Genomic DNA, 21962 nt, shown 5'->3' on the forward strand with positions numbered 1-21962 from the left:
AAGGTTGCATACATGGTGCTTTAAATAAGTTGATCATGCCAAAGTTAAAATGACAGAATCTCACGTTGCAAGTCACAGACCGGATGTTGCAAGTTTCATGAAGTGAAACACATATTATTTATATTATTTCTTTTAACCAACAATGCTGATTCTGAGGAAGATTGACAACACAGATACAGTCGAAACATGCCAAGGTAAAAACATCCTTAATTAAGCTGTCGGTTAAAAAGGAATGGCAGTCTAATGTAAAGATGACAAAATGAACAGTCAGTCAAGCTCTAACTATAATCTCTAACTATAACTGTTTTTGTTGAGATACTGTGTAGAGATTCCTTTACGTACATCTCAACATCCATTATTTTTCATAAAACTTAGTAAATACATATGCTCTCCTGAGGATGAATCCTAATGACGCTGCCTTTTTGCTTTAATCTAATAAATTTCTCTCTAAAGTTTCTGTTCATGCACTGGTTTAGTTTTCTAGTGTGTGATGGACATTCCAGCTTTTCGCGGTTGCTAACAAGGCTTCAGACTGTTTGTCTTGTTGATTTCAGGACATTATTAGACGTTATGGGTTGTGTTTATCAGCCTAATTGTTTTCAGACCTGAGGATGAACAGTGGCCTCCTGCAGCAGGTCTTCAGACCGGCTCATTGATCACACAGACATGCCTTCTGCACGTGCCCAGTACCACCACTAACAAGCCCTCTGTTTTGCTTGGTCACTCTGCTCACTACGCTTCCTCATGCTGACCTATTTCTTAAAGTCAGCATTGACTTAATTTTTCTCCTGATGAAATATTTACTATGCCCTGAAACACACTTGGAGCTGCACCTTCATACCATAACAGCTTCAGCTCTAGGGAGGATTCTGGGCATTTCCACAAACTTCCTGCAAAGCCCTAAGCTCAGCAAAACATCGAGGAAGCACTTCATCATAATATCTGCTTAGTAAGACCACTGGGAATGCTGAAGACATGCAAATAATGAAAAATGAGCTTCTCCACAAAGTGATTCTCACTTTAAGGTTACTCTGCACCAGAATATGTTGCTGCTGTGGAGGCTGGATATACTTAAAATCAAACTTCAACAATGCCACACAGGCGCTTGTAGTTTTCATTAGAAGACATAAGAATGGTTCACAAAGAAACAGAAATGAAAAGCAAACTCTCTAGAGACTGTTCCTCTCTAGTGACCATGTTGTAAGTTTGTCCTGCTGAGATAGATCAGATATGGCACCACTCAGTCCCATCGCATTTGTCACAGTTAAACCTAAGCTGAACCTCAATCTGACCTCAACCTTACTTTGTTCATCAGAAAGTCTTAGTTCTTTTTAAAATCTAGGTCCAGTCTCTGTCTGTCACATTCTGTCTTCAAGGCATTTGTTCATCATTTGTTTTAGATCTGGATCTTCCTCCTCCATGAGTATCAGCCTTTCCTCTTGTATCTCCAGTGTATTTGTTGTGTCTCCTGTCTTTGTGAATGGTGTGCTTCAGCTTTGCCTCTTGCCTGTTCTGTTGTTTGTTCTGTGGTCACTCTTACATGTGTTTACTACTCCACCAAGGAACGTGGTGGAGTTATGTGAAGACTGCCATTGGTTTGTCTGTCTGTCTGTCTGCTTGTCTGTTTAGAACATTTCTCAATAATGGACTGACGGATTTGGATGAAATTTTCAGGGAATGTCAGAAATGTCAGATGGACTAATTGATTAGATTTTGGCAGTGATGCAGCTTACAGTCTGGATCCACTGATTTTCTAAAGATTTCTGTATTATAGCAAGATAGAGGCATACCGTCACTGCAACTATGACTACTAGTGAACACTATGTTAGCTGCCTGCTGATGATGACATGACTGTGATTTATCAGGACTTATCTGTCGAAAATGATACAAGGAACAATTGATTAAATTGTGGGGGTGTTTCCAAGTCCCATCAATTCCCTACATTATTTCGGTCACAGGATTCGATATCCGTACATAATATACAGACGCATAACACATGCTTGTGCTCAGCGCAAGGCCATCTTGTTTGTGTTTACATTCTATAATAAATGGCCACATTCTACGCTGTCATGATTTTGGATAATCAATATCTAATAAACAAATGCTGCAGAAGTCAACCCAGTGTTGAAGAAACAGAAGCAGACAATGTGAGTCATATTGGCACACTATGGCCTCGAGTCATGACAAACAACAAAACAAACATACAAACAAAATGGTGAACCCTAGGGAACACGCTGAGAAAGTGTGTTCTCACAGTATGGTCAAGTATGACTTGGACTGGTACTTACAAAATGCACCAAGGAAGAGGTAAAAAAATGAAAGCTAATTGAAGTGGATGTCTGGCACCTCAAGATTTGAAGTATTTCAGACAGAAGGAAGACCACTGCTGATCTTCAGGCAGAGATTAATGCTTCTAGATCAGAATCTTAGAAAGCAGACGACCAAAGGAACAAGGCTTAAAGGGAAGAACAGATGCTAAGAAGCCATTATTGAGGCCTGCAAACAAGCAAAAGTGCCGAAAATTTGCCAGGGAGCTCAAACAGTGGACTGTAGATGACTGGAAGAAGGTATTCTGGAGAGACGAGCCCAAGATTCAACTCTTTGGTCTGCATCGTCGTGTTTATGTCTTCAGAAAACCTGGAGAACTTTTTGATGCTAGATGGACTGATCCCACAGTGAAACACGGTGGAAATTCCATTACCGTATGGGGTTCAGTTTGTGGAAACAACATGGTCACATTGGTTAAAATTGATTACAAATAAGAAGGTCAACCTCAACATCTTAGTGCATCATGGTATCACTTCTGGGTTGAACTCGATGGGTTGTGGGTTCATAGACGACGAAGATAATGACCCAAATATACTTCAAAGCTGTGCAGAGACTACTTCACAAAGGAAAAGGCATCTGGAGTTCTGGAACTCATTAACTGGCAAAGTCAAAGTCCAGACTTGAATCGTACTGAACAGATCTGGGATTTATTGAATTTAATAATAGATGGCACAAACGTTTCATCCAAAGAAAGTCTCCGAGAACAGCTAGAAACTATCTGGAACTTAATAACAAAAGAGACTGTGGAAAAGTACACAAGAATGCAAGCTGTTATCAGGGTCAAAAGGAGGAAGACACAGACAAACCAACGGCGATTGTCACATAACTCTGCTGTGTTCCTTGGCGGAGTAATAATACATATTTTCAAGAAATAAAATTTTAAACAACATTTTATTCAATACATGATTTTTTAAATACAGGGAATTTAATATAAATTTGATAATTGATAATTAATCAAATATAAACTCTCATTCAAAAGTTTGGATTCACCCTATCAATTTCATACTTTTCACTATTCATGTGCTAACATCATTGCACAAGGTTTTTCTGGTCATCAATTAGCCTTTCAACACCATTAGCTAACACAATGTAGCTGTGTCTATCACACTGGAGTGACGGAGTGACGGTTGCTAGAAATGGGACTCTTTACCCCTATGTAGATATTCCATTTAAAATCAGCCGTTTCCAGCTAGATAAGTCATTTACCACATTAACGATATCTAGACTGCATTCCAAATTAATTTAATGTTATTTTGATTTGAAAAAAACTGCACTTCTTTAAAAAATAAGGAGATTTCTAAGTGACCCCAAACTTTTGAACGGCAGTGTATTATTTAGTTGTTCCAGTTTGTTATTTGCCAATAACAATAGAATTTTTAGTTTGAAACAAGTTTTTGAATAGACTTCTAAAATATTTGTGTTTTCTTATTTTTATGAAAGTGGTCAAAAACATTTAAGCATTGCATTTTTACATTTCTTTCTTTCTTTCTTTCTTTCTTTCTTTCTTTCTTTCTTTCTTTCTTTCTTTCTTTCTTTCTTTCTTTCTTTCTTTCTTCCGACTGGAAATCCATTTGCCCATTGCAGCCTTACGGTCACAGAGCCTCATCCAACCTCAGCAGAGCCTGCTTATGGTCACTGAGACTGCTTTGTAACAAGCATCACAGATCTGACAACCGAAATAGCAGGAAACACTCAAGCAGGAGATGTAGGAAATGAACTGGGTATAGCTGCTCAGCTGAGTGTGTATATTTATGGTAACATGGTGGGCTCAGGATTTATCATCACTAATACGGCTCTTAACAGCCGGAGTTAATCCACAGTTAACAAGCAGCTGTCAGATGGACAGCAGGCTCATGGTCTACATGCCACCACATATGCCATCACTTCAAAGTTCATTCAACCATGTATGAAAACCAGTTTTGGAGAAACAACAACAATGGTGATAAAAACTCAAATTCCATGAGAAATAATTCTAAAATTGAGATATTCTAAACCAAGATTTTTCATTTCTCAAATACAGTTAGTCATGTTTAAATGTGACATGCATTACTTTTTAAGTAAAAATTATCCTAAATGCAGTCATCATCAAAGAATGATATGTCAAATGGGACTTAAACGCTAGTCAGAACTTTGACAGAATAAGTTATATTTTAAAATGATCAACATTTCTACTGTTGACTAAGAAGAAAATAATAATCAGATTAATTAATCAGAATTTTGCTGAGTGTTTTGTAATAGTGTAATATTACATTTTTAGTAAGACCAATAATGAATGAATGTTTCATCTTGCTGCTATTTTATTAAAATGATCCATCCAACATGAGACTATATGACTCATCATATAACTCCTTCCAAAGACTGACATTTATGTTTCCAAAAAAGCCATTACTGAAAACCACATATTAAATGTAGTTCCCAATTCAAAGTGGAAAAAGGGTGAACTAACAGCAGTTAAACAACTGAGCCCTTTAGATACTGTAAAACTAAAAATGAACAGAATAAAAATGATAACACACAATGGCTATCTAGATGTGTGTCAGGTTATTGAGATAAACCAAGTTATTACTCTGCCTAATGTAACGATCGCCGTTGATTTGTCTGTCTGACCGTCTGTCTGTCTGTTAGCAACATTACTGAAAAACACACCAACGGATTTGGATGAAATTTTCAGAGAAGGTCAGAAATGACACAAGGACCAAGTGATTTTGGCAGTGATGCGGGTTATGGTCAAGGGCCTTGCCTGGCCCCCTTTCCTGCTGTCTTCTCTCTCTCTTATTCTTCTCTTTCTCTCTCTCTCCCTCCTTCTATCCTTGCTTCTCTCTTTCATTTTCTCTCTTTGAGAGAACAGAGCTTTTTTCTTGTTAAGTCTGCAGAGCACTTTATAATCTAAGTGAGGACACATGGCTGCATTTCAAAATCTAAAACCTAAGCATGTGCATGTGCAAAACCTAAACGTGAAGTCAAGTTAACATCTTGAGAGACTTTAAAGATATATACTGAAAAACTCTTTCAGATGCTGCAGAGTTGTATATGCATGTGACCTCAGCCTACATGGGTTAAATCTACCATGGTCCTTGATATTAAAGCTCCACTCTCAGTCAGATGAGGCAAGCAGGTGCAGCAGCTGCTGTGTTCACTGTTAATGCACCACACACACAGATTAATGCCTAAACTGTTCTCAAATCCTGTGAGCTGTCCAGCTGTTGTCTATGAGCACATTAAACGATCCATTGAGCCACACTGAAACTACAAAATTACCTCATACTACAGGTCTGACAAACGAACAAGCACATCCACAACTCTGATACCTAAAATCATCATGGTTGTAAAAAAATTCAGCCTTTTGACTCCATGTAGGTTAAACCATGCAGGCCAAAGAGGTTCCATTTAATTAACCTTGGACTCAAAGGAGCCAGTTTTTCTTCTGTTTCTCAAATCTTGCCTTCAGTCTCAATGTCTCTCCTTCCAGACAGAGATTCTTTGTTAATACAAGAAACAGAGAGAGCTATAGCTGGCTTTCACTGTTCAGTGCTTCATTACCATTGCATACAAGGAGAAATTACTACCAAATTTCTTGTTGGTGCCTTCAAGCACTCTTAGAAATTCTGGTGTAAGCTGCTTAACAACAACTTTTTCAGCCAAAATGACCAAATTCCCCTGATCCTTTCCTGGATTTGATTGACCTAAAATAAATGCAGTACAGAACTCTGTCGCTCTTGGCTCACAGAGATGTAAAAATGCTCCTTGCTCATGTCAACAACCATGAAAATACTGACTGTGATGTACTAGAACCACTGGCTGCCTGGGAAAAGGAATATCATTCTAATGCTGATGGATGATATGATATAGGTAGCAGTGATGCACTACAGCGTACATACAAAGGTTGGTTAAAAAACACTTGAAACCAGCTGTATTTTTCTCCAAGTGATCACGACTGCTGTTAAATGGAGGGCTTCACTTAGAACAGGGGTCGGCAACCCGTGGCTCCGGAGCCGCATGCGGCTCTTTCAGCCCTCTGTTGTGGCTCCCTGTAACTTTGGAAAATAAATTGTTCTGCCTTTCAGGTGCGTTTCAATGCATTTTAATATAGAGTTTTATTGTGAAATTACCGCTCTTATTTTGACGTGTCACTCCACCGGATGTGCTGCTGGGGTTTCCCCCTGGGATATGAGAGCTCAAAGTTGATGCAGAGAGACAACACGGAGCTTCCGATTCCCACACGTTTCATGCCTTTTTTTTGTTTGTTTTACTCCTGAAGAAGCAACGCCTGTAGTTTCACATCGTTTTGTACTCAAGAGTGGTAAGCCTGTATATTAAAGCTCCACTCCAAGAAAGACACGTCTTGTCTTTGAGTCAAAAGTACTCATGAGTACTAAGGTAAACTATGGATAATTGTCTTGCTCAGTATCTACTCTTTGATAGGGTAATACGCATAGACATGATAAAGAGTAGACGCCGCATCGACCGCTACTGCCTATTGCGGCTGACGAGCGGTGGGGTCGCCATCTTGGTCCGGTCATCCGCTCCACTCAGCGCTGTTTGACAGCGCATTTAATCCATCTTAACTCTGAATATTAAACTGATTTTCATGCGTTTTTTATTTTTATTTTTTTGCTGCAAACGTCATACATGTAGCTATGATACAGGACAAATGGTTCGGCGTATTTTAATATTCATAGCAGGAATAATAGATAATAATAATAATAGGTAATAGAATATTCTGATTTTAAGCTCGACTGTAGACAGGTATTTTGCAAACACTGTAAACACACACACTAATATATGTTAGAGAAGCAGATAATGGCTAACCTGGCAACAGCCAGATTAATAATTGTGTAGTACTTGATAGTACTCCACAATATCAATCTGGGACCGCTCCATGTAAATCCGTTCGGAGGAAAGAGGCAAGGATTGGGCAATGCAACAGTATGCCCCGCCTTCTTCACAACGAGCGGAGCCAATTGGTAGATTAAACTCTTACCAAAACCCGTAGGTAAAAAAGCACAAACATCTTTACCATCCAGAAATGCACAAAGCGCCTCTCGTTGTTCTTCCTTCAAAGAAGCGATAGGAGATACAGCTAAAACTGACTTAATAGCAGCATCTACACGATTGTTGTCCTCCGTTGCCATGTTTGTTTTGATCTACTGGCACTTGGTGTTGTCGTCACACCCGGATATCCCGCCCCACACACGAATACTGCTGCGTGATTGGCCCGAACCAACTTGGTGCTGTACGAAAAGTGAAGGCGGGACCGAAGCAAGATGGTTTCTTGAGAGATTTGTGAACTCACAAATATCGCGAGAAATCAACTTGCTGGCAAGGTTAGATAATGGCAGTAAAGTCAATTATTTTAATAATTTGAAGAGACAATATATGATTACGCTATATATACAATTATAAACAAAATACTGACTAATGAACACATATTTTTATATAAAACAATAGATAGAAGTTATATATCAGAGAAAATGAATATATATAAATCATAGATGGAGTATCAACATCATTCACATATATATATAATAGATAAAAGTTATATATCAGAGAAAATCATACTACATATATAAATCATGTATGGAGTAACAATATAATCAATATATCAGAAAACATAATATGTGTTCATTAGTCAGTATTTTGTTTATATATGTATATATAGCGTAATCATATATTGTCTCTTCAAATTATTAAAAAAGTCAGAAATTACACAAGGACCAATTGATTAGATTTCGGCAGTGATGTGGTGTATAGTCTGGATCCACGGATTTCTTAAAGATATCCCATTGTGAGATATAGCAGCCGGCATGGTGTCGCTGTAACCATGACAATTCCTGCCGCCCGCTGTATATGTAGATCATGCAATGTAGTAAACCCCAGCTAGCAAAGAGCATTGTAAGGTTTGGCTAGTAAAAAGTAAAAAGGCCACCATGACAAAGTCTCATGTGATGTTCAATGAGCTCTGGTCAGCACTCATGAATCTGAGATAAGATGTAAGTGACTGTGCCAGTGTTCATTTATCCCAGTCACATACATTACAGAGTCATTTTTGTGTTGAAAAATACAAATTGAACATGATGGACAATTGTCCATCAATTTGTGTTACCAAGTAAACAAGTATTGATGGATAATGTGCCTTTATCAAAAAATAATTCATTGCCCAGGTAGCTCAACAGGTTGAGCCAGCGGGCAGTCCATGAACAGGGGCTATAGTCCTCAGTGGGTCTGGGTTTAGTTCCAGCTTATGGCCCTTTGCTGCAGGTCTACTTTTCTGTCTGCCTCTCCACTAACCTGTCTAATAAAGCCAACAAAAGGCCTTGAAGGCATTGATCAGCTCCAATCCCATTATTTAAGATTAGATCAATACATCCCTGAATAGGTCAGAGTTATTTTTTTTTGGCCTTTTTTGGATAGATGCATTCCCGTGAGTGGGAACTAGCCCCTGTACATGGGAGCTAAGGGATCTTACCTCATTCCTCTCTTTAGACAGCACAATGAAGCCATTGTTGTCGACCAGGTAACAGCTCAGATCCTGAACAAGGAGCAGCAGAAAGAAATAAGACTTTTTCCACATGAAGAGGTGATGACTGGTGATGAGTAGCAAACAGCAGACTGAGTACTTACAATGCTCTCACAGCTGAGAGGACACACACCTTCAATGTCTGAACACTAAAAGAAAGGGAAAAAGGAATTTAAAAGGCATGTGTCAAACTGATTTTCTTTATGAAAAATAAGGAAAAATAGAAAAAAATATGAATAAAGCCGTAGAATTAGTTGTTTACTTACATCGGTGTCGCTGGGCTGCAAAAACAACATGGAAAACAGTGAGCCATAGCTACAGCAGTAATAATAAATTACCGAACAACAAATTATAAATACAAACCTTTGAGCAGTTGCTACATGTAGGCTGATTCCAGAAGAAACTAAAACTGTTGTGTATCAGTTAATTTAAATATACACTACCGTTTAAAAGTTTAGGGTCATTTAGAAATGTCCTTGTTTTTTTAAAGAAATGCATTTGGATTCAATGAAGATAACATTAAATTAATCAGAAAAACAGTCCAGACATTGTTAATGTGGTAAATGACTATTCAAGTTGGAAACAGCTGATTTCTAATGGAATATCTACATAGGGGTACAGAGGCCCATTTCCACCAACCATGTATTCTAATGCTAATGGTGTTGAAAGACTAATTGATGATTAGAAAAGCCTTGTGCAATTATGTTAGCACATGAATTAAAGTGTGAATTTTCATGGAAAAGTGAAAATTTGAAATGAAATTGTCTGGGTAAGCCCAAACGTCTGAACTGTAGTGTAGTTCCAACGTGTTTGTGCTTAAAATCGGCTGACTTTCATAAGTAAACCTGTTTGTGACAGAAAAGAGCAGCTTTAGAACATGTCTTTGTGTACAGATGACTTTATTGTCACATTGGTTTTGTGCTGCTTTACAGACAAGGCATGCAACTGGTTCAAAGATCCTTTCAAATTTGCTGACATTGTCACAAACATTATCTACATACAGTGCCTTGTGAAAGTATTCGGCCCCCTTGAACTTTTCAACCTTTCGCCACATTTCAGGCTTCAAACATAAAGATATAAAATTGTAATTTTTTGTCAAGAATAAACAACAATTGGGACACAATCGTGAAGTGGAACGAAATTTATTGGATATTTTAAACTTTTTTAACAAATAAAAACCTGAAAAGTGGGGTGTGCAATATTATTCGGCCCCCTTGCATTAATACTTTGTAGCGCCACCTTTTGCTGCAATTACAGCTGCAAGTCGCTTGGGGTATGTCTCTATCAATTTTGCACATCGACAGACTGAGATTCTTGCCCATTCTTCCTTGCAAAACAGCTCGAGCTCAGTGAGGTTGGATGGAGAGCGTTTGTGAACAGCAGTCTTCAGCTCTGCCCACAGATTCTTGATTGGATTCAGGTCTGGACTTTGACTTGGCCATTCTAACACCTGGATACGTTTATTTGTGAACCATTCCATTGTAGATTTGGCTTTATGTTTTGGATCATTGTCCTGTTGGAAGATAAATCTCTGTCCCAGTCTCAGGTCTTTTGCAGACTCCAACAGGTTTTCTTCCAGAATGGTCCTGTATTTGGCTCCATTCATCTTCCCATCAATTTTAACCATCTTCCCTGTCCCTGCTGAAGAAAAGCAGGCCCAAACCATGAGGCTGCCACCACCATGTCTGACAGTGGGGATGGTGTGTTCAGGGTGATGAGCTGTGTTGCTTTTACGCCAAACATATCGTTTTGCATTGTGGCCATAAAGTTCGATTTTGCTTTCATCTGACCAGAGCACCTTCTTCCACGTTTGGTGTGTCTCCCAGGTGGCTTGTGGCAAACTTCAAATGAGACTTTTTATGGATATCTTTGAGAAATGGCTTTCTTCTTGCCACTCTTCCATAAAGGCCAGATTTGTGCAGTGTACGACTGATTGTTGTCCTTTGGACAGACTCTCCCACCTCAGCTGTAGATCTCTGCAGTTCATCCAGAGTGATCATGGGCCTCTTGGCTGCATCTCTGATCAGTCTTCTCCTTGTTCGAGGTGAAAGTTTAGAGGGATGACCGGGTCTTGGTAGATTTGCAGTGGTCTGATACTCCTTCCATTTCAATATGATTGCTTGCACAGTGCTCCTTGACATTTTTAAAGCTTGGGAAATCTTTTTGGATCCAAATCCGGCTTTAAACTTCTCCACAACAGTATCTCGGACCTGCCTGGTGTGTTCCTTGGTCTTCGTGATGCTCTCTGTAGTCCCTGAGATCTGTTTTTGAGGCACCTCCTCTTAGTCCCTACAGCCCCCGCCGGCGGGGGCTGTAGGGACTAAGGAAACAGAACCCTGAGACTATCACAGAGCAGGTGCATTTATACGGAGACTTGATTACACACAGGTGGATTCTATTTATCATCATCAGTCATTTAGGACAACATTGGATCATTCAGAGATCCTCACTGAACTTCTTAAGTGAGTTTGCTGCACTGAAAGTAAAGGGGCCGAATAATATTGCACACCCCACTTTTCAGTTTTTTATTTGTTAAAAAAGTATAAAATATCCAATAAATTTCATTCCACTTCACGATTGTGTCCCAATTGTTGTTGATTCTTGACAAAAAATTAAAATTTTATATCTTTATGTTTGAAGCCTGAAATGTTTGAAAAGTTTGAAAAGTTCAAGGGGGCCGAATACTTTCGCAAGGCACTGTATATACAGCGTGTTTGTATTTTAGCTTCCACATATTCATTTACATCAGGCTGCACATTAGAAATGCTGACAGCTTCAGTTCCCACCTGGCAGAATCTGTTTCTTCAGTTCTAAGAATGTGACAGGATGTATTTTCGGGTCCTGTTTTGAAGGTAAGAACCCCAAAATATAAAGTCCTCTGAGACTGAGAGAAGCCGCTTAGTTTTCACGCTGAATTGTAGTTTTCACTGCTGGGAAATAACATTGTGTTGACCTCACGAACTGTGAATCAATGGAAAAGGGATCTAAATGTGTTGCATAAGTCAGATGAGTTAATGTCGACACTGAAGCAACCTTGTAAATACATTAATCCAGCCAGCCTGTCACAGCTGTCAGCTCCCATTAATAACATTACATACTCCATCAACCTCTACAGGACCTCTGTACGCATTCAGCTGCAGCTCTGCTTCTGCTTCGCTTAACTGTAGGAGATGTTCAAAAGGTCAAAGACCTGGAACTTCTGCGTGTGTGCAAGTTGGTTGACCTGATGTTGCATTTGGGGATAAATGTTGCAATAAGATCAAAATTCTGCTGTCAGTGTCAGATTATTAAAGAGCAGATAAGAAAACTGTTAGCTGCTAGACAGCTGATACAGAAAGACAGGTTTGCTTAATTAGATCTTCACCATCAGTGAGGAAAACTAGAATAGTTAGTCTGCCTGAGGGTGGCGCCAGAGGAGAGTTCATGCAGTTGCCCAAATCAAAAGGGGTTTTGCTCTATGCTGTAGCCATTTTAGGATAGCTCTTCTCTTTTCAGGATCATTTCAATGTTCATCAGTCTCAGGGCTCAGGCACACGAGCAAAATGTCGTTGCTGGAATTTGTGATTCACAGAGCCTTGCAGAGCTTTAAGTAAAAATCGTCCATAAAATCATTGCTGCTGACCTGAGATGGAATGATGAGCAGTTAAGACAAAACTGAAAGACCACAAAAGAAGCATAATTTGCCACTAGTTGTCACACATTAACTAGGCACCAAGCAAGCCCCACAAGAACTTACTGTGTTACTATGCTAACAACACCATCTATTTTGTAAGGATGAACAAATGGTGTTCCACTTGGTGTTTGTGGACACTAGGCTTCATCACATTCAGCTATTTTCCCTAGATAGTACTGAGACCGTAGTGTGCTAACATCAGTCAGCAGGACAGCAAATATGTTAACAACCATTGCTAACATGTAGCCTGTATGCTAATTTGGAATTGGATTGATGACCTCTAAATTTTGTGTTTCACATATCTCCTAATGACAGGAGGCCGTTTAAACAAAACACACAGCAGTAACAGCAAAAATGTAGACCTGTGGTGGAAGGTCAGAAATGTTAGGTAAAATCCAGTAGTTTCAAATGTGATTGACCCTATTCTGCCACTTTAATCTTAATCAAACGACTAGGGGACTTAATGCCTACACTTAATGGCTTCTGTTTCCTAATAAATGTGAAGGGAAATTGAAGAAGTGACCTCTGTAATGAGAGGATTATAACTGGACAGTCACCCTGCAATGATTGCTTCTTTGTCTTTGGACATTTGTTGACACACTTAATGACTAATTGCATGTTTAGTAGCTAAGTTGTAGACTCATTTCCAACTGTAAATAATGCAGTGTGTACTCTCTAGGGTGTTTTTAAATTGGATGGTGTGGCACAGGCAATGTGATAGGTTCCTGTATTTTGGCCTCTCTGCTTTCCTGTTTCCTCAAATGTCAGAAATGTCACAAAAGCACTGTTTCAGATGAAATAGTTAGAACAAGCTACAGAGCAGGATTAGGTTTAGTCATGAACTAGGATGCTACATGCAATTTATTTTCTCGTCCTCTCTGATAGTATGTATTCTGCCAGGATACCTTTTCTTTTTTAACTTTAACAATCAAATATTAGAAATACATTTGTAAATTCAGAGATGCAAAAATGTCCACTCAATGTCAGAATTCTCTTGGTTTAGATTAGGTTTGTTTGAAGTCAGTTAGCTGAATTTGGCACAAAACTAGCAGAAAATTGGTACACAGGAGCTGAGTTCTGCTTCTCCTAACTGGAAGCATCCTGACCGCCATCTTGATGAAAACAAACTGTAACTTTAAGGTTACTGTCAGCCTCTGGACAATAAACACAAGTCAGTGAATTGTCTAAAAAATGACATCAGTTAATTTGTGTGTGTAAAAGTGAGTCCTCTGGTCACCTGCTTGGCAATGGCCCAGAACCTCTTTTCCAGCAAATCCAAGGACATCTGCACCCCGATAGCTAAAAATAGAAAACACACACACAAAACACACACGCGGCATTAAGACAGACGCAGGATAAGATGGACTCTGCAGAGGCAGCGTTGAACAGCTTGCTTTGTTTGTGGAGGAAGGAAGGATGACAGGAAATCAATTTGACCCTGGGTTCACCTCTGTCGTGTCCTGACGCTAATGAAGGGATGTAAACACTGATGAGCCTGATGGTGTGTGTGCTCCCTGCAGACTGGGTAATGACAGGCCCCTCACTAATATACTGTAGCAGCTTCATTTATTTTAGTATCAGACTGTACTACGCAGCAAGCATTTAGGAGTAAGCTGAATGGTGAACAGTTGATACTCTGCTGACATTCTGTGTCAAGTCAAATCTGTGCTGCAGTGTTGCTGAAATGTGAAAGATTTTACTGACTACCACCCAACTGACCATTTGGTAAACCCCTTCCCTGATCAACAATAATCCTGTCATTGTTAGCAACTTTGCACACAAAAAGTTGAAATATGGTGTCAAATTGTGGTGACTATTAAAATATTTTTAGTATCTACGCTGCTGCATACACACTGGACAAGTCACCAGAGGTAAAATTGTCAGTTGCTATATATTGCATTATGTGCTGTGTGAGAATGGACAGCTTGACAGATGTGGCAAGTAGGAATGGGACGCAGGAAAAAGACAATCAGGACAAAAGACATTTGGTGAGCTTGAGAATAAACACCGATGTAAAACATTTTCCCCAAACAACAAATATTGTTCTTATGAGTCTTTTAAAGTTGATCTTGTCCAGTAAATCAATCAAAGTTATTTGAACAAGAACCAATTAACTTTACAGGGGACAGAAGCTTATCATGGGTATTTTACGGCATTCATAAACCGTAAATGCCAGACAAAGGAAAAATTGGAAAATTGGGGCATTCTAAAACTTTTGACCAACAGTGTAAATTGACATTTTTATTTTGCATCCTTGAAAAGCAATTATTTGAATGAGCTTCAAAAATTCAGTCCGAGTTGCACTGTATTTTGGTTAGTTGCTACTATCTGATTAGCACATTCTGGGTGGGTACACTAACTTACAAGATGACAAAAGCAAAGCGGAAATCTGCCTGCTGAGACACCAACATCAAGTCAGAACTGGCAGACTTGCCTCAGCCATGTCACTTACTAACCTATCATTATAGGACCAGTGAGAGCCATTTCACCTTAGAGCAACATAGTATCGTGCGACCGCTTTTGTCACTTCTAATAATGAAAACTTTTCTTCACACAGGTAGTCAGTCTACAGTCTCTCTCTGTCTCTCTCTCTCTCTGTCTCTCTCTCTCTCTCACCCCCCCCCCAACACACACACACTCACACACTCACACACACAGATGAGTGATACAAGGTGACATGTACAGCCGCTTGAGTACTGATATTATTGGAAAAGCAGCACAGCTGTAAAATCTTTAATTTTGTGGTCAGTTCTTGTTATTCAGTCTTTTAGTGACTGCAGATTCTACCCTGATTCTGCAGTATAGCAAAAAACAAAACAGCAAAATGTTTCGTATCTGTTTAGTTTATGTGGAGAATCTATGTTTGCCTCATTAACATGGTTTCATTCAAACAGACTTCTTATCCTTTTCCCTTTATCCCTCCTAATTTTATTATTGGCAAATAACGCATTGTCTTCTTTCCACCAGTGTTACCATAAACTGAATAAATGGAACTCTTGTTTAAGAGTGAATAAAATCCTTCATTTGATCCAGGGCAGTAATTTGGCTCGACATTGTTCCGTGTAGTATCTTTCAATAACTAACCTGCAGCTCATCACTGGCTCTCTCCGACTTAATAACTTCCAACTGTTTTACTTTGTGCTACTTGTTTTTGCCCCTGTTATGATGTGTTGCTGGTCAGTGTAAATACTACAATCTCTCTTGCTCAGATTAATTCAAGGTCTATCAACTTTGAACTTTCAATTCATTGTCAACAAAGGAAAATACACACGTGGACAAAATTGTTGGTACCCCTCAGTTAAAGAAGGAAAAACCCACAATTCTCACTGAAATCACTTGAAACTCACAAAAGTAACAATAAATAAAAATTTATTGAAAATTAAATAATCAAAAACAGCCATTACTTTTGAATTGTTGATTAACATAATTATTTAAAAAAACAAACTAATGAAACAGGCCTGGACAAAAATGATGGTACCTCTATAAAAGATTGAAAACTATTTGACCAGAGTGACATGATTAACTCAGGTGTGTCATTTAATTGACATCACAGGTGTTTCCAAACTCATAATCAGTCAGTCTGCCTATTTAAAGGGAGACAAGTAGTCACCCTGCTGTTTGGTGAAAAGGTGTGTACTACACTGAACATGGACAACAGAAAGCGAAGGTGAGAATTGTCCCAGGACATCCGAAAAAAATTATAGACAAACATCTTAAAGGTAAAGGCTATAAGACCATCTCTAAACAGCTTGAAGTTCCTGTGACAACAGTGGCTCATATTATTCAGAAGTTCAAGACCCACGGGACAGTAGTCAACCTCCCTGGACGTGGCCGCAAGAGGAAAATTGATGACAAATTGAAGAGACGGATCGTTGGAATTGTATCCAAAGAGCCCAGAGCAACCTCCAAAGAAATTAAAGGTGAACTCCAAGGCCAAGGTACATCAGTGTCAGATCGCACCATTCGTCGTTGTTTGAGCCAAAGTGGACTTCATGGGAGACGACCAAGTAGGACACCACTGCTGAAAAAAACTCATAAAAAAGCGAGAGTGGAATTTGCAAAAATGCATGTTGACAAGCCACAAAGCTTCTGGGAGAATGTCCTTTGGACAGATGAGACCAAACTGGAGCTTTTTGGTAAGGCACATCAACTCTATGTTCATAGACTCAAAAACCAAGCATACGAAGAAAAGAACACTGTCCCTACGGTGAAACATGGAGGAGGCTCAGTAATGTTTTGGGGCTGCTTTGCTGCATCTGGCACAGGGTGTCTTGAAAGTGTGCAAGGTACGATGAAATCTGAAGACTATCAAGGCATTCTGGAGAGAAATGTGCTGCCTAGTGTCAGAAAGCTTGGTCTCAGTCGCAGGTCATGGGTCTTCCAACAGGACAACGATCCAAAACACACAGCCAAAAACACCCAAGAATGGCTGAGAGAAAAGCGTTGGACTATTCTAAAGTGGCCTTCTATGAGCCCAGATCTGAATCCCATTGAACATATGTGGAAGGAGCTGAAACATGCCATTTGGAGAAGACACCCATCAAACCTGAGACAACTGGAGCTGTTTGCTCATGAGGAGTGGGCCAAAATACCTGTTGACAGCTGCAGAACGCTCATTGACAAATACAGAAATCGTTTAATTGCAGTGATTGCCTCAAAAGGTTGTGCAACAAAATATTAAGTTATGGGTACCATCATTTTTGTCCAGCCCTATTTCATTAGTTTGTTTTTTTAAATAATTATGTTAGTCAACAATTCAAAAGTGATGGCTGATTTTGATTATTTAATTTTCAATAAATTTTTATTTATTGTTACTTTTGTGAGTTTCAAGTGATTTCAGTGAGAATTGTGGGTTTTTCCTTCTTTAACTGAGGGGTACCAACAATTTTGTCCACGTGTGTATGCTAGTCTATCCACTGATAATGCTGTAGAGCCGCGATTCTCAAACTGTGGTGCGCGTACCACTGGTTGGAGTCCCTATATTACCAGAGTAGCGACAACTGGGGATTTGACGCCATTTTGTTTCCATTCACTGTGCCACGCACTAATGCACCCATGACTGTGTGTGTACTCGCTTAGCGTGCTATGTGTTTTATTTGGATTTTTACATTCTAAGCTTTCTAGTCATCTTTCAAAAGTAAAAAAGGATGATTGCTTATCAATAATAATGATTTTTTTTACAATTTAGAGGACATAGGAACTCTACTGGAGCCTATCCCAAATATGGGACGCGCAGTGCGAGTTGCACATTCACGAAAACTAGCTATTTGTGGATTGCTTACTGATTTCAAGACATGTTTTGGACAAAATATTTTACTGGCTTGTTTTGTCTGGATGTCCAAGGTTGGATTATGGCCGTTTTTTGTGGAATATTTTCATCTGTGACTAGTTATGAGCCTTCAAAGGTGAGTTGTGCTGTTTACGTTATTTGCTGTTTGTTGGACAAATGTGTTTATATTACCCGCTGTGGTAATCACATCTGAAAGTGGTTTATACCGGCAGATTCATGAGAATCTAAGCTTTCCATGGGTGTATAATGTTTCTATTAGGGATGGTTCGATCCAATCCGCTGGATCGATATCGAGTTTGATCCAGGCCAAAATGACTCGATCAAGCATCGGACTTTTATATTAGAACTCGTTCGATCCGATCCATAAGCCCAATCTGTCTCATATATCCTCATCTTCACTTTTCACGACATGCCGTAACACAGACGAGCTGTTGCCATGGTTGCCATGTGCCTGTGTTTTCGTCACGTGAGCAGAGAGTGAATAGAAGCCGGCTGCAGAGCTTGTCATATCTGCCGTATATGCGAACGGAGGAGAAAAGTAAAATAGCTGAGTGCAACGTTTGCAAAATGAGTGTCTCAAGGGGTGGCAGCAAAACTGGACATTTTAACACAATGAATTTAATAAAGCATCTGCAGAAGCATCATGGAAAGCAGTACAGAGACTTTTTACAGGCGAGTGCAAAACAAAAAGTGACCCGCGGCAACCATCATTGCAGGAAGCACTACAGAAGAACACAAAACTCGCTCCAACGCCAAAATATAACAGAGAAAATTGTCGAGTTCATTTTTCTGGATAACCAACCACCTTGTGTGGTGGAAAATGTGGATTGTTTTAGTATTTACGCGTGAACATGTGCGACTTACGTTTCACTCTGTGGCCACTTGACGGCTTTTCTGTTGTACATTTACTTTTTTGCTGTTGTTGTTTTCTACTGTTTTTCGGGTTAAATGTGATTAAGTAGCGAACTGTGGATGTCAATAAAATAATTGTTCACTGTGTTTTACATACAGTACAACATCAGCGGCTGCATGCAAAAGAAGAAAGACACTAGATTGCACTATCACTGTTTACCCTTGTTTTTCTGTTTTTGTTTTGGTGCAGCTAATCAGGTGTATAGCCTAGATTTTTATTGTTTGGATTGTGTGTCTTGAGAAGCCATGTGTAACTTACTGAGTACTACCTACATTATTCTAGTGGAGATGCTATTATTTTAGGTTAATTCATAAATTATTTATTGCAGCCTTGCAATGCCTTTGAGGTGTAATGTGACTTTTCTGTTTATACACTGGGATTGTTTAGTTTAATTTAAATATGTGCACCAAGTTGCAGTTTTATTTCAAACATTTGAATGGTGCAGCTGGGTCTGTTGTGTTTACAAACGCTGTTAAAAACGATGTCAGCTTTAAGTTTTAATAAAGCCACAGGAGTTACACATAACTTGTCACATGTTTTCCTTCTTTCTTTAGGGGACCAGAACAGGTGTTGTACAATGAACGTGGTGTTTTTAGATGTCAGTGTCAAGCAAATTACATCCATGTATTATTAACAACTTTTAGAATGACAAAAAGAATCATATCGGTATCGGATCGGTATCGCCCGATCCTCAAGGCTGCAGTATCGATATCGGATGTGAAAAAGTGGTATCGAGCCATCCCTAGTTTCTGTAATCGAGTTTGCAGCTTCGGTCAATTTAGCAAAACACGTTTGCACATCTCAAGACGGCCCGTATTTCATGCATCTCCATCCATGAAAATGGTCAAAGTCAAAATAACCACAACTGCCTAAAATCACATCAAACTTTTCTATCTGTCATTCACCCATACATCATAACATGAAAGTACATACATGGGACTAACCTGGCACAAAAACCATGATGAAGTGGGTTTCCATCCCACTCTCTGGACTTTATTTTCCCACAGTTTCCTTCTTTCACTATTACTGGGAAATCTAAACATGTGGAATCCCTTCTCCGATCGATTTGTGCACCCAAAGGCACAACAACCCGTCATTTTTCAGGTATTTACGAAGCGAAAAAAGACCTAGAATTACTCTCTGCGGTGTAAACAACGTTAACAGGAAAACCCAGCGTTCATGAATTGGAAACAAAATGGTGCCCATAGATCACGTGACCAAAATTTTTTGGACCCGTCATGTTGCTACTCTGGTAATATAGGGACTCTACCACTGGTGGTATGTGGTGTCCGTCTAGTGGTACGCTGGGGAATCACCCACACACACACACACACACACACATATATGTATATACACACGTGGACAAAATTGTTGGTACCCCTCAGTTAAAGAAGGAAAAACCCACAATTCTCACTGAAATCACTTGAAACTCACAAAAGTAACAATAAATAAAAATTTATTGAAAATTAAATAATCAAAAACAGCCATTACTTTTGAATTGTTGATTAACATAATTATTTAAAAAAACAAACTAATGAAACAGGCCTGGACAAAAATGATGGTACCTCTATAAAAGATTGAAAACTATTTGACCAGAGTGACATGATTAACTCAGGTGTGTCATTTAATTGACATCACAGGTGTTTCCAAACTCATAATCAGTCAGTCTGCCTATTTAAAGGGAGACAAGTAGTCACCCTGCTGTTTGGTGAAAAGGTGTGTACCACACTGAACATGGACAACAGAAAGCGAAGGAGAGAATTGTCCCAGGACATCCGAAAAAAAATTATAGACAAACATCTTAAAGGTAAAGGCTATAAGACCATCTCTAAACAGCTTGAAGTTCCTGTGACAACAGTGGCTCATATTATTCAGAAGTTCAAGACCCACGGGACAGTAGCCAACCTCCCTGGACGTGGCCGCAAGAGGAAAATTGATGACAAATTGAAGAGACGGATCGTTGGAATTGTATCCAAAGAGCCCAGAGCAACCTCCAAAGAAATTAAAGGTGAACTCCAAGGCCAAGGTACATCAGTGTCAGATCGCACCATTCGTCGTTGTTTGAGCCAAAGTGGACTTCATGGGAGACGACCAAGGAGGACACCACTGCTGAAAAAAACTCATAAAAAAGCCAGACTGGAATTTGCAAAAATGCATGTTGACAAGCCACAAAGCTTCTGGGAGAATGTCCTTTGGACAGATGAGACCAAACTGGAGCTTTTTGGTAAGGCACATCAACTCTATGTTCATAGACTCAAAAACCAAGCATACGAAGAAAAGAACACTGTCCCTACGGTGAAACATGGAGGAGGCTCAGTAATGTTTTGGGACTGCTTTGCTGCATCTGGCACAGGGTGTCTTGAAAGTGTGCAAGGTACGATGAAATCTAAAGACTATCAAGGCATTCTGGAGAGAAATGTGCTGCCTAGTGTCAGAAAGCTTGGTCTCAGTCGCAGGTCATGGGTCTTCCAACAGGACAACGATCCAAAACACACAGCCAAAAACACCCAAGAATGGCTGAGAGAAAAGCGTTGGACGATTCTAAAGTGGCCTTCTATGAGCCCAGATCTGAATCCCATTGAACATATGTGGAAGGAGCTGAAACATGCCATTTGGAGAAGACACCCATCAAACCTGAGACAACTGGAGCTGTTTGCTCATGAGGAGTGGGCCAAAATACCTGTTGACAGCTGCAAAACGCTCATTGACAAATACAGAAATCGTTTAATTGCAGTGATTGCCTCAAAAGGTTGTGCAACAAAATATTAAGTTATGGGTACCATCATTTTTGTCCAGCCCTATTTCATTAGTTTGTTTTTTTAAATAATTATGTTAATCATCAATTCAAAAGTGATGGCTGATTTTGATTATTTAATTTTTAAATATAAAATTTTTATTTATTGTTACTTTTGTGAGTTTCAAGTGATTTCAGTGAGAATTGTGGGTTTTTCCTTCTTTAACTGAGGGGTACCAACAATTTTGTCCACGTGTGTATATATATATATATATATATTCTTTGAAAATGAAAAAGTCAAAAACGTCAAAAAAACTACCATAAAAATAGCTAATAATTTAAAATAAAAATATCAAATTAATTGTAAGTCACAATAAGTTTTTTTCCGTTTAAATGTTGTGTTGGACATGGTCACGTTCAGTAGGCTACGTAGGAGCGCGCGCATACCGTCAGTACGTGGGAGCGCACACATACTGCCATGTCGTGCCAGTGTTCAGAGGTATAATG

The 21962-nt window shown here is 39.3% G+C and overlaps 1 protein-coding gene across 1 annotated transcript in view; it reads right to left on the reverse strand.

Moving 5' to 3' along the window:
• LOC110959661 (voltage-dependent calcium channel subunit alpha-2/delta-4-like) overlaps nt 1-21962 on the reverse strand; it is a 124711-nt gene that overhangs the window by 21972 nt on the left and 80777 nt on the right. Inside the window, exons 27-30 of the mRNA XM_051951590.1 lie at nt 13756-13817; nt 9112-9126; nt 8950-8994; nt 8795-8857 (exon numbers count right to left, since the gene is read on the reverse strand). Of these exons, the coding sequence (XP_051807550.1) occupies nt 8795-8857; nt 8950-8994; nt 9112-9126; nt 13756-13817 (185 nt within the window). The remainder of the gene's footprint in view (nt 1-8794; nt 8858-8949; nt 8995-9111; nt 9127-13755; nt 13818-21962) is intronic.

This window comes from Acanthochromis polyacanthus, chromosome 8, assembly GCF_021347895.1.
Source record: "Acanthochromis polyacanthus isolate Apoly-LR-REF ecotype Palm Island chromosome 8, KAUST_Apoly_ChrSc, whole genome shotgun sequence".
NCBI classification, from domain to species: Eukaryota; Metazoa; Chordata; class Actinopteri; family Pomacentridae; genus Acanthochromis; species Acanthochromis polyacanthus.